At 42.9% G+C, this 17667-nt stretch overlaps 1 protein-coding gene across 1 annotated transcript in view; it reads right to left on the bottom strand.

Annotated features, from left to right (window-relative positions):
* Positions 1-16643, bottom strand: part of cast (calpastatin) — a 205010-nt gene extending 188367 nt beyond the window's left edge. The window contains exon 1 of the mRNA XM_072281312.1: positions 16429-16643. Coding sequence (XP_072137413.1) covers positions 16429-16470 — 42 coding nt within the window. The 5' untranslated portion in view covers positions 16471-16643. The remainder of the gene's footprint in view (positions 1-16428) is intronic.
* Positions 16644-17667: the final 1024 nt, after the last annotated feature.

Raw genomic sequence — 17667 nt, 5'->3', positions numbered from 1 at the left:
ATAACTCTGGCAAGCCGCTGTCAGCGGCCTATGTCCCAGTAGAGGGTAATGGGCTGAGAATACAACCTTGACATTGATCCTGCAGGCACCCGCAAAACAAAGAAACAAAAGAGTCCATGAAAAGCCACACACAACAAAGACCAACAAACATCCAATGTGCAAAAGAGGACAGATCACGGAAATAATTCAAAATATTTAGAATATTCAAATCAGGTTTAATATCATCATGTCATGAAATTTGTTGTTTCCTTGGCAGCAATACAATGCAATACAGTAAATAGATATACTGTACATATATTAAATAGATAAATGAAATAAGTAGTGCAAAAAAGTAGAGAGGTAGTGTTGATGGTTCAATGCCAATTGAGAAATCGGACAGCAGAGGGGAAGAAGCTGTGTCTGAATCGCTGATTATATGCCTTCAGTGCCCTGTACCTCCTTCCTGATGGTAGCAATAAGAAGAGGGCATGTTCTAGGGGATGGGGATCCTTAATGATGGATGCTGCCTTTTTGAGGCATTGCTCCTCGAAGATGTCCAGGATGCTATGGAAGCTAGTGCCCATGATGGAGCTGACTGAATTCACAGCTGTCTGCAGCTTCTTTCGATCCTGTGCAGTAGCCTCCCCGCCCCCCCCCGACCACCACGCCAAATGGTGATGCAGCCAGTTACAATGCTCTCCATAGTGCATCTGTAGAAATTTGCCAGTGTCTTTAACTACTACATAGAACATGAACTACAGAGTCCCAGAAAGAGTCGCAGAGCACAATAGATTTTAAAACAGGGCAGCAAGCAAGGGCGTCGTGCCCACGTCCGGATCTATCCTTACATGTTACTTTCCAACAGAAGTCACTGCTTTAGAATCAGGAATAAGAGCGAAGTTGATCTGTTCCTCCTCTGCATTATTTTGACAGAATACAACCTTGAATTGTTCACTTTTTATCTTTTGGCAAATGCAACAAACTTTGATATCCTTAATAGACAAAGTAAACTGGCAATGACAATATTTGAGATGGCACATTTAGAATTGCTTTATAGTTCAGTTTCACATATCTGGATTTATTCCAAGCAATGCAATCACATCACTAATTAATAGACTCTGACAAGTGCCTATAAGTGAATGTTTATTCACCTGATACTCTCTGCAAAACATCTGCATTTTGAAAGCTGAATTCATGGAACAAAATGAATGGTTTACATTATAACCCAATGGCAAGCTGGAGCTTTTTTCAAGTATAAAAAGCTTTTTTAAAAAAAATAGCTTTGTGGGAGTTACTTTCAGTATAAACCAAAAAATTCAATGCTTCAGTAAAACTAACATTGAAACAAAATTTGCTAATGTATTTCAGATTTGAGATCGTTTTTTGTGTTTGTATTGAGGGCTAAAAGTGACAACCCCCCCCCCCAATTATGTTTCTATTATTACGATAATCTTCCCAAGCACAGGCAAAGAAGCTTTCTAACATTCTGTAAGAGATAGGTTTCAAAAGAAATTGATTAGAAGACCAAAAAGAAAGAATTCTATTTTACTTAAAACTTTTGCTCCACTTTTCAAACTGGAATATTTCTTGGACAGAAAGGGCATCAAGGACATACTGTACGCTTTTCCAGCAAATATGACTCAGAGGTCAAGAACAATCTGGAATTAGTACAGGGTCAGGATTCTATTCTGAGCATTTTCACTGAAGCTCATTTAAATATAACAGAGACACTGCCTTAGAAAATACAACAATACATTATCTAATTACCTCTCTCTTTTGTACAAAGAATCAATCATTGCAAATTCAGCTTTTTGCAGGTAAAATCTACAATGAAAGATTATTGAATCTATTGGACTTTAATGATTTGATTGTCTGGAAGACCATGGAATGGTGCCTGGAGAAACAGCAGCTGTAGAGTCCAATCATCTGCCTCCCTTTCAAACGGATTTTTGAAAAAAATATGTATTTAATTTGTAGTTGCCAAGAAAAATGAATGGTTCAATAGTTAGAGTTAGCCTCTTGTTTTGGGGGGACAAAACCATGAATGCCTTTGAATTCGAGTCATAGAGTCAGAACACAACCGCACAGAAACAGGCCATTCAGCCCATCTAGCACATGCTAAACCATTAATCTGCAGAGTCCCATCGACTTGCACCCAGACCATAGCCCTCCATACCCATCCCATCCACGTATCTAATCAAAGGCAACATCCACTGCTTTGTCTTCAAGATTCCTTGTAACTTCCTCAAAAAACTCTACAAGATTGGTCAGACATGCCTTACCAAGTACAAAGCCATGTTGACTATCTCTAATCAGTCTGTGTTTATCCAAATACTTATATATCCAGTCCTATAACTTTCCCACTACTGATGTCAAGCTCATCAGCCTATAATTTCCCAGTTTACTTTTAGAGCCTTTCTTCAGCAACAGAACATTAGCTATCTTCCAATCCTCCAGCATCTCACCAGTGGAAAAAAGATGCTTTAAATATTTCTGCTAGGGTCCCTGAAATTTCTGCACCAGCTTCCCACAGGGTCTGAAGGAACACCTTGTCAGGTCCTGCGGATTTATCCACCCTAATTTTCCTCAGGACAGCAAACACCTCCTCCTCTGCCAGCTGCATAAAGTCGATGAATGCTGATGCCACTTTGCCTCACTTCTTTTGACTCCGTGTCCATCTCCCGAGTAAATAGACACAAAAAATCCATTTCAGATCTTCCCCATCTCTTTCAAATCCACACATAGATTACAACTCTGATCTTCCAGAAGACCAATTTTGTCCCTTGCAATCCTTTTGCTCTTGATATATCTGTAGCAGCCCTTGGGATTCTCCTTCACCTTGTCTGTTAGAGCAACCTCCAGACCTCTTGATTTCCTTCTCAAGTGTTCTCTTGTATTTCTTATATTCAAGTACCTCACCTGTTCCTATCTGCCTATGCCTACTACATACCACCTTTTTATTAACCAGGTCCTCAATCTCTTTCAAAAAAAAGTTCCCTAAACCCATTATTCTTGCCTTTTATTCTATTCTATTTATAGTATGTTTATTACCAAAGAATGTATAAATTATACAACATGAGGTCTGCTTGCTCACGGGTAGCCACAAAGCAAGTAACCTGAAAGAACCCAACTTAAAGAAAAAGAAGAATAAAAATAAAAAGACCAACAGCCAATGTGCAAGAGAAGAAAAAAAAAGCAAGTCACGCAAACAAATTAATTGAACAACATCTCGAACCAAAAATGGGTCCCCAGATCCAAACGCCAGAAGAGGCTCAAAGTCTGGCTTATCAGTTCATCATACTAGAGGGCCCGGACCACAGCATCCCGGGCAGTCTTCAAAGCCATCACGGAGAACGAGTGAAATCAGCTCTCAAACCGACTGACACCCTGTCTTTTCACTCCATCATGGCCAGCATTTAAATGGACCTGATGGAACGATGAAAGGCTCCACACCCTGGAGAGAGGTGTGAAGATCGCGAAGAGCAAGTGAAATCGGCTCTCGCCTCCGATCTGGGCCAGCGTTCAAATTGTCTAACCAGCGCATGGTACCTCGCACTATGACCCAGGCACCAAGTTTACTTGGAAGTTTAACTACGTCTTTCTTTTCACGACACTCCTTAACAAAATTTTTGATCTTCCAAACAAATACTTTTATAGTGGCTTAGGGTTAAATGCTGTTTGATAACATTCCTATTATTCATTTTAACGTTGCTTCTTTGGCTTAGAGATATAGAAATCCATATGATTGTTGTTGCAAACCAGCTGATAGTGCATCACAACAATGAGGGATGACTGCACTGTCAGAGACATGCACTGAATACTGAAAATGACAGGAAGAGAAATGATTAGATTACTAGTCTTGGTTGAAGAATGTACAACGTCTTAGATGTGAGAACTCTCCTGCCCTCGTTCATACTGTGCCACAGCACTCAAGTTTAATATCCCCAAAGTTTGAAACATTCAATCTTCAGGATGCCCTTCTAATTTTCTTATTTATTATTCTTTATTTTTGCATTTGCACAGTCTTTTGCACACTGGTTGTTTGTCTGTTCCACTGGGTGCGGCCTTTCATTGATTCTATTGTGCTTCAGAATCAGAATCAGATGTATTGTCAGCATGTGTCATGAAATTTGTTAACTTAGCCGCAGCAGTTCAATGTAATAAATGATAATACAGAAAGATGAAAAATAAGGGTTCAATGTCCATTTAGGAATCGGAAGGAGCTGTTCCTGAATCACTGAGTTGTACCTTCAGGCTTCTGTACCTCCTACCTGACAGTAAGAATGTGAAGAGGGCATGTCCTGGGTGATGAGGGTCCTTAATAATGGACACCACCTTTCTGAAGCATTGCTCCTTCAAGATGTCTTGGAGGCTAATACCCATGATGGTGTTGACTAATTTTACAACTTTCTGTAGCTTCTTTCAATCCTGTGCAGTAGCACATCCCTTCCCCATACCAGACAGTGATGCAGCCAGACAGAATGCTCTCCACGGTACATAGATAGACATTTTCAAGTGTTTAAGGTGACAAACCAAATCTGTGAAGTCTGGTTCGTGTTCCCTCATCTGACCCTTCCTGAAGTCTACATTCAGCTCTTTTGTCTTACTGACATCGAGTGCAAGGTTGTTGTTGTGACACCACTCTAATAGCTGGTATATCTCGCTCCTGTACACTCTCTAATCTCCATCTGAGATTCTACCAACAATGGTTGCATCATCAGCAAATTTATATATAGTATTTGAGCTATGCCTAGCCACACAGTCATGGGTGTAGAGAGAGCAGAGCAGTGGGCTAAGCACACACCCCTGAGAGGCACCAGCATTGATCGTCAGCGAGGAGGAGATATTATTACCAATCACCACAGACTGCGATCTTCTGGTTAGGAAGTTAAGGATCCAACTTCAGACAGAGGCACAGAGGCACAGAGGCCCAGGTTCTGTAGCTACCAGTCAAGACTGTGGGAATGATGGTGTTAGATGCTGAGCTATGGTCAACGAACAGCATCCTGACATAGGTCCAGGTGATCTGGTGTGAAGAGCCATTGAGATTGCATCTGCCATAGATCTATTGTGGTGATCAGCAAATTGCAGTGGGTCCAGGTCCTTGCTGAGGCAGGTGTTGATTCTAGCTGTGACCAATCTCTCAAAGTGTTTCATCACCATAGCTGTGAGTGCTGGACAATAGTCCCTTTTCACCTATGACTGCGTTCCTGTACATGGTTCCATCTCCATAATCAAGTTCGCAGACGACACCACGGTGGTTGGCCTGATCAGAGGGGACGACGAGACGGTCTACAGGGACAAGGTCCAGCACCTGGCCGCGTGGTGTGCCGACAACAACCTAGCACTTAACACCCAGAAGGCCAAGGAAAAACAGTCCAACATCAGAGATCACAGGGTTACCAGGTGCAGCAGGGGTCTTTGAGGAACCCGGCAAGAAGTACGGACACAATCGGCATTGCTTCCGTTAGTTTTAAGCAGAGATTCTTTATTCAACTGCTTAAGACATTTTTTATTAACTGTACAGACCTTGGAAGCAGTTGTGATTCTCAGCTGTATCAGGTTCAAACAGAAATATTTAATTGTCTCCATCAAGCTATGCTGCACAAGATCGCTGACTTCAAGACACCCTGGAAGTAAATTTACTGATATTGCCAACAAGAAAGTGAACCACAGGATTGTACATTTTGATATATTGTACTTTGATAATAAATTTACTTTGAACTTTTTAAAATTTTGAATCTTAACCATGAAGGAAGTAACAGAGGAAAGCTACAGGTACAAGTTTTGCCTTGTGTTTTTGCCACAAAGACACAAATGTTGAACATTATGAGAAGATAAACTGGTTGAAGAGGAAAAAAAACAGCAAAAACAACGAAGTCTGACAATCTCCCTAAATACAAATCTAGATTTATCCAAAATAACTTTATCCAACATAGCAATAAATCTAATTAGATTATGGTGGAAATATTTATCTGAGTAACAGCATCTATGGAGACAAAACCAGAAGTGATGTTTCAATTTGAGTACCTTTCATCCAAACTTGGAAAACATTAAAGGTGTTTAATAGTAAACATCAGGAAGTGTCTGCAGATGCTCGTAATCCAAAGCAACACACACAAAATGCTGAATGAACTCAGCAAGTCAGACAGCATCCACGGAAATGTATAGACAGTCGACATTTCGGGCTAAGACCCTTCACCGGGACTGAGAAGGAAGGGGGAAGGTGCCAGAATAAAAAGGTGGGAGGAGGGGAAAGAGGCTAGCTAGGTGGTGATAGGTGAAGCCAAATGGGTGGGAAAGGAATAGGTGTTGCTCCTCCACCCTGAGGGTGGCCTCATCTTGGCACAAGAGAAGGCCAGAGCTTGACATGTTAGAATAGCAATGGGAATCCAAATTAAAATGTTTGGCCAATGGGAAGTTCCACTTTTTGCGGACAGAGTAGAGGCGCTCAATGAAGCGGTCCCCCAGTTTACAGCAGGTGCTCCAGGAGCACTGGACACAATGGCTAACCCCAGCAGATTCGCAGGTGAAGCGTTGTCTCACCTGGAAGGATCTGCCTGGGGCCCTGTCCAAGAGAAGAGAGAGGAATGGAAACAAAAAAAGAGACTGTTTGTTCATGGGTTGAATGCAAAAGAGACTAAGTGACAAGCGATGATGGTTGCAGATCGCAGAAGGGAGTGAACATATGTTAATTACCACCGGTGTCTGGGGAGAATGGGATGGGCTGCCTTCTGAAAAAAGGTTGTGTCAGCTAGGCTGGTTTAGAAAAGCGAGAGAGGTTCTGGAATGTAGTCCATCGGGTCCAGGTGACCTATCCACCTTAAGACCTCTCAGTTTGCCTGGCACTTTTTCCTTTGTAATAGCAATGGCACTCACTCCTGCTCCCTGACACACACGGACTGCAGGCATACAACTTGTATCTTCCACAGTAAAGCCTGAAGCAAAGTTCATTTCCCATTTCGTTGTCCCCCATTACTACACAGTATCAATTTCTAGTGGTCCAATATCATCTCTCACCTCCCTTTTACTCTTTATATAATGAAAAAACTTTTAGTATCCTGCTTTATATTATCAGCTAGTTTGCCCTCACATTTCACCTTTTCCCTTCTTAAAGCTTTCTAAGTTGCCTTTTGTTGGATTTTAAAAGCTTCCCAATCATCCAAATTCTACTCACTTTTGCTACCTTATGTGCCCTTTCCTTGGCTTTTATGCAGTCCTTAACTCCCCTTGTCAGCCACAGTTGCCTAATCCTGTCATTTGAGAACTTCTTCTATGGGACATATCTATGCTGCAGCTTGTGAGCTATTCCCAGAAATTTCAGCCACCTTTTTTCTGTGGTCATCCCAGCCAGTATCCTCTTCCAATCTACCTGGGCAAACTCCTCTTTCATGCCTTTGTAATTCCCTTTATTCCATTACGATATTGATACATGTTACTTATGCTCAAATTCCAGTGTGCATTCAATCATATTATGATCACTGTTTCCTAAGGGTTCTTTTACGTTAAGCTCCCTAATAAGATCTGGGTTATTACACAACGCCCAATCTAAGATAGCCTTTCCCCAAGCAGGCTTAAGCACAAGCTGCTCTAAATGGCCATCTCGTAGGCATTCAACAAATTCCCTCTCCTACAATCCGACACCGACCTGATTTTCCCAATCCCCTTACATATTGAAGTCCACCATTACAATTGTGACATTACCCTTATTACATGCCTTTTCCAGCTCCCTTTGCAATCTCAACTCCACATCTTGGCTACTATTTGGAGGCCTATATATGATTCTCATAATGGATTTTTAACCCTGTAGTTTGTTAACTCCGCCCACAAAGATTCAACGTTTTCTGACCTTGTGTCACCTCTTTCTAAGGACTGATTTATGCTTGTGTGTTAAATATACACCGTAAGTACAGCGTAGCTGCGAGCCCTATGCAGTATCTACACTGAACCCTACGCCATAGCTTAACACGCACCTCTCCCAAAATGCAGACCGCAACAACTGTGATTGGTCCGCTTGGTAGCACCGCATTTCCTCCTACGCTGCAATAGCTTGCCACTGGGTGACTGAAGGGCAGGGAGGGAACTCTGGCTGCAATGCTTTCCATAAAGCTTTACAGCCCTCCGAAATTATGGAGGACCCTGTGCTTGACGCCAGTTTGTAGCTAGCTGCTACAGCCTGTTGACTTCCACCTGAAGCTAAAATTTGAATGGTGATTGCCAGTCTCTGAGCATACTGTGCGTACACTGATGCAAAATAAATGGTTGGAGACGATGAACCAAATCATCAAATCTACCTGCCGACATCCGAAAATATTTGAAGTGCATTTTCTCGTCCATGTCTATCAGTGGCCGGACAAGCACAGAAAATTCACCCTCCTTCAGTTTCAGTTGCCATTGTTTGAAGTTTGAGTTTCTTTGTGTTGAGTTTCAACAAGAAGAAACTCAACACAGTGGCATACAAACCCCACCGCCAGCTAGCGTTTTGGCAGTGAATTGCAGAGCGACGCAGACACACCAACGCACAAGTATAAGTGCTCACAATGGCGTAGCCCACTTGCGTAGGCTGCTGCGTAAGCTAGTATGCACAAGTATAAATCAGCCTTAAAGATGTAATTCCATCTCTTACCAACAAAGCCACACCACCACCTATGCCTTCCTGCCTGTCCTTTCCATACAAAATACATCCTTTGATGTTAAGCTCCCACCTATGACCTTTTTTAGGCCACGACTCAGTGATCCCCAGCTATACCGGCCAATCTCTATTGCACCACGAGTTTGTCCATCTTATTGCGAATGCTACATGCATTTAAGTACGGCATCTTCAGTCTTGCTTTCTTCACCCTTATGAATTTTGCCTCTGTGGTACAACTTAACTCTTTGCTCTGTCAGCAGTTGCACCCAATCATTGGCTTGTACTTCCATACCTTCATATGACATATTATATCATCTACCTGCAAACCTGCTGGCTTATCCTCAGCTCTAACACACTGGTTCCCTTCTTGACCAACCTCCCTCCCATGCTGGACCTTGTCAAATATCTTGTTAACGCCTGTGTAGACAACATCCATTGCCTTGCCTTCATCCACTTTCCAGGTAACTTCCTCAAAAAGCTCTAAGATTGGTTAGACATGACCTACTATGCACAAATCCACGCTGACTATCTACCTTGAATGCCGACTGATCGATGGCGTGGTATACATACTCCAATCTAAGTGGTAAAATATGCTACAATTATCAACTGTTGTCGTATTGAATTGTTTATAGAATTACTTTTTCAAATGTGAGGCCCAATCGCTAAAGCTTCACTGTGTTTGAATAAATTCAGCGGTAACAGAGCTCAGCTTTCACTTTTCAATGACATATCTGGTACACTGTCATCAGCTCAGCAAAATTAATTCAAGAATTTTAAAATTATTTCTGATTTGCCATTTGAGTGCTGCTAGAATTCCTTGTGGGTATTCTAGAACAAAACACAGAAAAGAAAAGCTGATATTACTAATAGGGTAGGAAGTAGAGCTGTAAATTATTGAAAACAGATTCAGGGATCTCAAGCAATTCTACTACAGGCCTGAAACTTCCCCTACTATTAGGTAACATTAAAATAGAAAGAGTCAGAGGCCAGAAAATGTTGATGAAAATAATAGGATCTCTTTCATGAAGTAGCATATTGAACAAGTGTCATATATTCACATTATTTGCTTATTTCTTGTATTTCCAAAGGCAAATTGTGTACTTGCCTTTTGAGCAGTCTGTCTAAATAGTATAACAAAGATGTCACATCAGAAAATACTTCCTTGACAATACAGCCCTTCTTTAATATTACACAGGTATATTAGCCTATATGCATGCCTGTGCAGTGGATTATGAGTTTAAAACCTTTTTAAACTGGACACAAGCAAGCTACCCCAGATCAGCATCATACAATACACTCACCAGGATTCTGCAAACAGAAACTATTGCCATTAGCAATAAGAGCAGAACTAAAAATGCTTCAACTTTTGATTTACTCTGGAATGTAGAATAAGCATCAATAACTGACCACATTTTAAGAGTCACAGAGTCAGACAGCATTGAAACAAGCAGTTTGGCCCAAATCATCCATGTTGTCCAGCAAACTAGTCCTATCTGCCTGTGTTCAGCCTGTAGCCCTCCAAACCTCGCATTCCCATGTACTTATCAATTGTGGCAGTTAAATATTACGAACATGCCAACTCAACCACTGTATCAATAAATCATTTCAAATATGCACCCCACCCGATGCATGAATACGCTGTTCTTGACTGTCCTTTCTAAATCTTTCAGCTCTCAAACTGAACTTCTGCCCTCTCGTTTTAGCACCATCCCTAGGGAAAATACTGAGTGTTTTCACCCTGTCTCTGTCCCTCGTGCTCACATATACCTCTCTCAGGTCACCCTCTCCAACTCCAACACTTCAGAGAATAAAGTTCTATGCAACCTCTCCTTGTAACTCAGGCCCACAAGTCCAGGCAACATCCTGGTAAATGTTCTCTGCACCCTTTCTAGTTTAATAACATCTCTTTCTATAACAGGGTGACCAAAACTGTCACAGTACTTCAAGTGAGGCCTCCCCAACCTCAAATATAACTGGAATATAACTTCCCAACTCTTGTAGTCAGTGCCTGACTACTGAAGGCCAGCATGCTGAACAGCTTCTTCACCATCTTAACTACCTGTGTCAGCACTTTCAGCACACTTACATTCCTAGATCCCTCTTTTCCACACGCTCCCTCAGCCCAAACAAGTACTATATTGGTTTCATCTGCCAGAAAGCAACACACATTTATCTGGATTGAAATCTAATTGCCAGTTCCCAACCCACATACTTTTACCTATTCCACCCCCCAATGACCTTTTCATAACCTTTTTATTTACTTATTGAGAAACACACAGAGTAACCCCTCCCGCCCTTTGAGCCACACCACCCGGCGACCCCCCCCCACCCCCCAATTTAGCCGTCACCTAATCATGGGCCAATTTACAATGTCTAATCAGCCTTCCGACCGGTATGTCTCAGAAGGTCATGCAGTCACGGGGAGAATGTAGAAAACCCTTTCCAGGCGGTGGCAGGAATTGAGCCTAGGTTGCTGGTACTGTAAAGTGTTGTGCTAAACATACACTACCCTACCATCCCCTTCACAGCATCTACACCACCACCTATTTTAGGCATCATCCACAAACTTACGAACACTGGCTTATATAACTAATTTGGATGTGAATATACAAGTTACATACAACAAGGGTCCCAGCCCCAATCCTTCTGGCACACCAACTGGACACAGACCCCCTGCCCGAGAAGCAGCTTTCAACCATCACCCTCTGCTCCCTACCACTAAGCGAATTAAGAATCCAATCCACTCTCTGCCCCAGGCCCCATGCAATCTAACCTTTCAGATTAAGCTGTCATGAGGGACCTTGTCAAAGCCCTTGCTGAAGTCCACATAGACAACATCCACTGCCCTACCCTTATCTACCTTCTTGGTTTCCTCCTCATTTCTAAGATACTACTTCCTATCAAACTACAATCACAAATGATTCTGCTGTGTTCATCTTTCCCTGTGTCTGGGTGGTGGGGTGGAGATACATCTCTACCAAAGGCAGACAATCTCTGAAGGGTATAACAGTGGCTGGAGTCACCAATCTTGTAAAGGCACTGCCCAGAAGTCAATGGCAAAATTTGCCAAGGGCTATCATGGTGATGGACGAAGACCACGATCGCACATTTCACACAACACAGCACTGTTTAAACTGGAAATAATAGTGAAGTAAATTCCAGCTGCACTCTGCTTTTAGATTGGAACAGAACCCATGTTATACATGAAAGCTGGAATTCTACACTGAATGACTTGGTATTTATTCTCCTACCTAAGTGGTAACATGTACTAGAAATATCAATTGGTGACCTATTTAAGTTGCTCATATATTTATTTTGAGGTGCAATCACTTAGGGCTTTTACGGTGCATGAATAAATTATGAAGTAAGAGAGCTTGGGGTTTACTCTTCAATGGCGTGCCTGGTACAGTGCCATTAGACTAATCGTGTCCAACTTTGCAAAGTTCATCCTCAATTAACTTCTAACGTAAACCAATTGTTGAAAAGAACAGATGAAAATCGAGTCATTTGGACAGCCTATTAAAGATACAAGGACAAAACAGACATAAAGTAGTGTGGTGTGCAGATTTCAATGCTCATAGCACAATATGGGGGGATCAGATTACAGATCCAAATGGAAAGGTAATTGAAGATTTGATGGAAGAAAGGGATTTGGTGTGTATGAATGATGGTAGCGGCACAAAGATAGATATAACAATAGGAACTGAGTCAGTGTTAGATATTACGTTAGTGTCTAATACCTCGGCTGGCATTAGTAACTGGGGAGTTTGGACTGCTTCAACAGTAGGCAGTGATCACTACCCAGTTTTGTGTTCAGTGGGTGAAAGAGTTGAAGTAAGACCAGGTGGCGGAACCCCAAAGTGGGTGTTTGAAAAAGCTGATTGGGGTAAGTTCCAGAAGTTGAGTGAAGAAGGGTTGACAAAGATTGATATTTCTGGAAATGTAGATGAATTAAACAGTCAGGTGACTTCAGCAATTATCATGGCAGCAGAAGGATCTATACCTAGGAGTAAAAATAGGATGAATAGAAAACTGGTACCATAGTGGACAGAGGAATGTTGTCAGGCTGTAAAAAACAGAAATAGAGCATTCAGGCTAGTTAAAAGAACCCATAATATGCAGCATTTGGCTCAATATAAGAAAGCACAGGCAGTGGTGAGGAGAACTATATGTCAAGCTAAAAGGGCAAGTTGGAGGAGTTTTTGTGACAAGATAGGAAGAACAACACCTGTGGGAGAGATATGGGGAATGATTAAGAGGATGGGAGGAGATAGAAGGGAATGGGAATATCCAGTAATGATATCTGAGGAGGAAACTGCAGTCTCCAGTAGGGATAAGGCTGAGGTCATGGCCAAGTCATTTGTACTGATACACAGTTCAGAAAATTTGTCTGAAGAAGGGAGAAGAAGAAGGGAAAGAATAATGAGCCAACACCCAGGTGTGTTAAGCAGGAGGGAAGGAACAGATGATATAATTGATGATCAAATTACATTAGCAGAAATGGTGAGAACAATAAAGAGATCGAGACCAACCTCCACAGGGAAAGATCTGATATGCTCTGTGATGCTAAAAAATCTAGGAGAAGGAGCGCTCTTGAAGTTGCTGCATTTTTATAACAGAGTGTGGGAGGAGGGAAGATTACCAAGTGCATGGAAAGAAGCAGTAGTAATTCCAATAAGGAAGCCTGGCAAGGATCTGTCAAAACCCACTAGCTACAGACCAATTGCATTAACATCAAGTATATGTAAGATAATGGAAAGGATGATAACAGAAAGGTTATCATATGAGCTTGAGAAAAGAGGAATGCTGGCAAGTTATCAGAGTGGTTTTATAAAGGGAAGGAATTCCATGGACTCAGTGATTATGCCCAGGCAAATAGAGAGTCAGTAGTGGCAGTGTTCTTTGACATTGAAAAAGCCTATGATATGATGTGGAAGGAAGGATTATTAATTAAACTGCACAAGATGGGGGTTGGTGGGAGAGTTTTTAATTGGATTAAAGATTTTTTGTTTGGTAGAAAAATTCAAGTTCGGATTGGATCAGAATTATCAAAACAGTACATAGTGGAAAATGGCACACCTCAAGGTAGTGTGATTAGCCTGTTACTTTTCATCATTATGATCAATGATGTCTTCACAAAGGTACCAGTGGATATAGGTAGGTCACTGTTTGCGGATGATGGGGCCTTGTGGAAAAGAGGCAGGAACATGGACCATATAATTAGGAAACTACAAGAAGCAATTGATGAAGTGGTGGAGTGGGGTTATGATTGGGGATGTAGATTTTCAGTAGACAAAACTCAATCTGTATTTTTTACCAGGAAAAGGGTTGAGGTAGGGAAGAAGTTAAGGATGTATGGGGTTGAATTAGAAAGGGTTGCATCATTTAAATTTCTGGGAGTTATATTTGATTCACGATTAACATGGGCAGACCATATCAGGAAAGTTGAGGAGAAATGTAAAATAGTAATAAATGTGATGAGATGTTTGACTGGTAGGGAATGGGGAGCAAGTTGTTCAGCTTTGAAGAGAATGTATGTGGCTTTAGTAAGATCTGTATTGGATTACGGAAATATAGTATATGGATCAGCAGCTAGGTCTCTTATAAGGAAACTGGATGTGATTCAGGCTCAGGCCTTGAGAGTGTGCAGTGGGGCTTTTAAAACGTCACCAGTGTCAGCCCTACAGGTAGAAATGGGAATAATACCTTTGGAACTAAGAAGGATGCAACTGATGGCAAACTACTGGGCTAACTTGCAGGGGCACAATGATTCTCACCCTACTAAAGGAGTGTTGCAGGAGTGCTGGGAAAATGGGAGGTTTCAGAGGGATACCTTTAGTCGGGTAGGGAATGATATCGCGAAAGAATGTGGAGTATTTGATCTGAGGATAAGTCCTTCAGTAGTTTATCCGGTTGTAGCTCCATGGAAGCTTGTATGGCCTGACATAGACTGGCATTTGTTAGAGGTAAAAAAGAAAGAAAGATATAAAACAGATTTGGTAAATGCATTTAACTATCATGTGATGGAAAAGTATAGCGATTATACTCACATTTATACGGATGGTGAGAAGGAACCTGCAACAGGAGTGACAGGGTTTGGGGTGGTCATACCAGCAAAAGAAATTGGAATCAGCAGAAGAACATCTAATAAGTTAGGAGTGTTTACAGTGGAGATGCTGGCGGTGTTGGTTGCGTTGCAATGGGTGCAGAAAGCCAGACAAGTCAAAGCATTGATATGTTCAGATTCATCCTCCGTTCTAGCAAGTTTAAAGTCTTTTCACACAAACAGTCAGCAAGATGTCCTTTATGAAGTCCTTCAGTCAGTTACAAGGATTGCAAATCAGGGAGGTCAGGTAAAATTTCTATGGGTTCCAGCACATGTAGGGGTGAAGGGGAATGAGAGGGTGGATGAGTTGGCAAAGAGGGTGTTAAAGAAAGAAAATGTGGAAATGCACATTAGTATCAGTAAAGCAGAGGTTAAGTGTGTAATCTGGGAAAAAGTCAACCGAATGTGGCAAGAAAGATGGGACAGGGAGGGGAAAGGGAGGCATTTATATCAAATACAAAAGAGTGTTGCAGTTACTAGGCTAGGTAATGGAAACAGAAGAGAGGAAATTGTGTGGACTAGGTTAAGGCTGGGGCATTGTGCATTAAACAAAACATTGAAAATGATAGGGAAACACCAGACAGGATTGTGTGAGGAATGTCAGGAAGAGGAGTCAGTAGAACATGTAGTTCTGAGTTGCAGGAAGTATGGGATACAGAGAGAGATGATGAGAAATAAATTAAGGGAGTTGGGGATGCAGGAATTCACATTAAAAGGGTTGCTGGGCATGGGTGAGAGAGCACAAGTCCGGGTAATTTTAGCATTTTTAAGGGGTACAGGGGTTTTTTTTATAGAATATGACGAATAAACAGGAATAGGATACTAGGATGGTCAAAGATGGGAGGGTGAAGTGTGTGTGTGTGTGTGTGTGTGTGATTGGGTGAAGGGATTTAGAATGTATGGCTAGTGCACATTCCGGAGCAGAGGGTGGCGGTAATGCACCATTAAGCTGGATGCCAACCGCCGTAAAACAAGATACAAACAGACAGACAGAGTCCTTGCTTGCGGAGCTTGATCTGGTAACGGGAGACTGGGGTGACTAACGACGGGGCTGATGTCAAAATACACGCCGTGCCTCTACAGGAAGGAACACAGCACGAAGTTGTTGATCGAATCACGCTCGAAACCAATGGCAGCGAACCAACGCGCTTGGAAGCGATCGGCTCAAAGCAGTGGGCCGAAAGGGCGAGACAACGCGGCGGAAGCATTTCGCAGCGAGTTAAAACAAAAATGACACACTCAGCTGTTGCCGGCGGAGGAGCGGGGGTTCTGTCTAGTCTGCCGGACAGGGGAGGGGAGCTGCGGTTACCCGGTGTGGCAAAGGTCCTGGGTGCGTGTCTCCACCCCCACCCCCCCACCCCCCTCTCCTCTCTCTGCCCCGCAACTAGATTTAAGAGTCGCCTCGGCCTCGATTACCTGGGGTAGAAGTTGCTACTCGGTCTTCACAGGAGGGCGGCGGTGGCGCAGTGAACGCCCCGGGAGGGGTCACTCCGTCACCCACACCCGCCGCATCAGTCAGCTGCCCTGGGCGGGGGCGCTGCCCTATGCCGAGCGCACAACTGCGCTGGGCGACTTGAGGCAATGGGGAAGCGCCCACCATCGGAGATAAGCGGGAAAGAAAAGCCTGACGATTCCGCCAACGGGGGTTCGGTTAGACCGAGACCGGGCGGGTTTAATCAAACGGAGGGCGCCCCGACCCCGTCGCCTTTACCTTTCTGGGCTCTTTGGGTTTTCTCCTGTGCGGCTGCGACATGTTTCGGGGTTGGCGCTGGAACTGGACTGCTTGCTCGCAAGGGCAAACCCAGACTAAACTTACGCCAGAGTTACTGGCTCTTTCCTTTCCAAACTTGTTGCAGTGGATTCGAGTCGAGGGCGTGTCCCCTTTCACTCCCTCTGCGTTTTTGGGTTCTGAAACACCCAGTAACAGGTTAAACTGCCTTTAAGGCGATCTCGCTGCTGTTCAGATTAGCAAGCACACCACATTCGTAACCGCAATAAGAATATCTCAGACTTCCTCAGAATGTAAACAAAAGCCATTTGGCCCGTCGAGCCTATGCCAATGCAATCCTATTACACGTCTGTTTCCTAGCAGCCTCGTCTCTTTCGCGGGCCCATTAACTCTCCGATTCTCTGAGAATCAGCTGAGATGTGGGAGGACTGCCCTTGCTGCATCCAGCGGAATCCCGAAGGGAGAAGAGGCATATTCCACACAGACAGTGCCCCGAGTCGGATCAAACCCAGGTTTCCGAGGCTGTGGATCATGGGGACAGCCTGCTATTTACTGTGTCGCCCCTTTTCTATTAATCACCCCTTACAGTATCTTTTCTGGAAAAAAAACTTCATCGGCCTCCAAAATGATTTTCTTCTAGCTTCTGCTTCTCTAGAGTAACACAGACCAGAAATTGAAACTTGAGCCACTGTTCCGAAGTACTGCAGAATCATTACTCTGATTGTCCGAACATTGCGACAATCCATCCAGATATTCTACCCCGCTTTCTAAAAGTTTTTCCCTAACCTCAACCAGGCAAGTGAGTAAATAACGTGCAGTAATGGTACCTGTGCGAATCAAATTAATCGGCAAGAAGTTGTACTCAAATGGTTAAACACCTGAGGGTGTTTCCCGGAGCATTATGTCTCAAACCCACATCAAGAAGTATCAAGGCAAAGAACACACTCGAAGGTATTTCTAAAAGGAGAACTAGGGAAGGTGATCTAGGACCTAGGGCATAGATAGCTGAAGGCCATTTACTGTTGACTGAGAAACAATGAGAATCAGAAGACATGCAGATCAGGGAAAGTTGCAAATAAGATATAGGAGCAGAATTAGGCTATTTGGCCCATTGAGTCTGCTCTGCCATTTCATGGCTGATCCAATTTTCCTTTCAGCTCCAGTCTCTTGCCTTCTCCCCATATCCAGTCATACCCTGACCAATCAAGTATCTATCAACCT

Source organism: Mobula birostris, chromosome 17 (assembly GCF_030028105.1).
Source record: "Mobula birostris isolate sMobBir1 chromosome 17, sMobBir1.hap1, whole genome shotgun sequence".
Taxonomy (NCBI): Eukaryota; Metazoa; Chordata; class Chondrichthyes; order Myliobatiformes; family Myliobatidae; genus Mobula; species Mobula birostris.
Note: the sequence above shows the minus strand (reverse complement) of the source record. Positions and strands in the feature narration are given on the sequence as shown.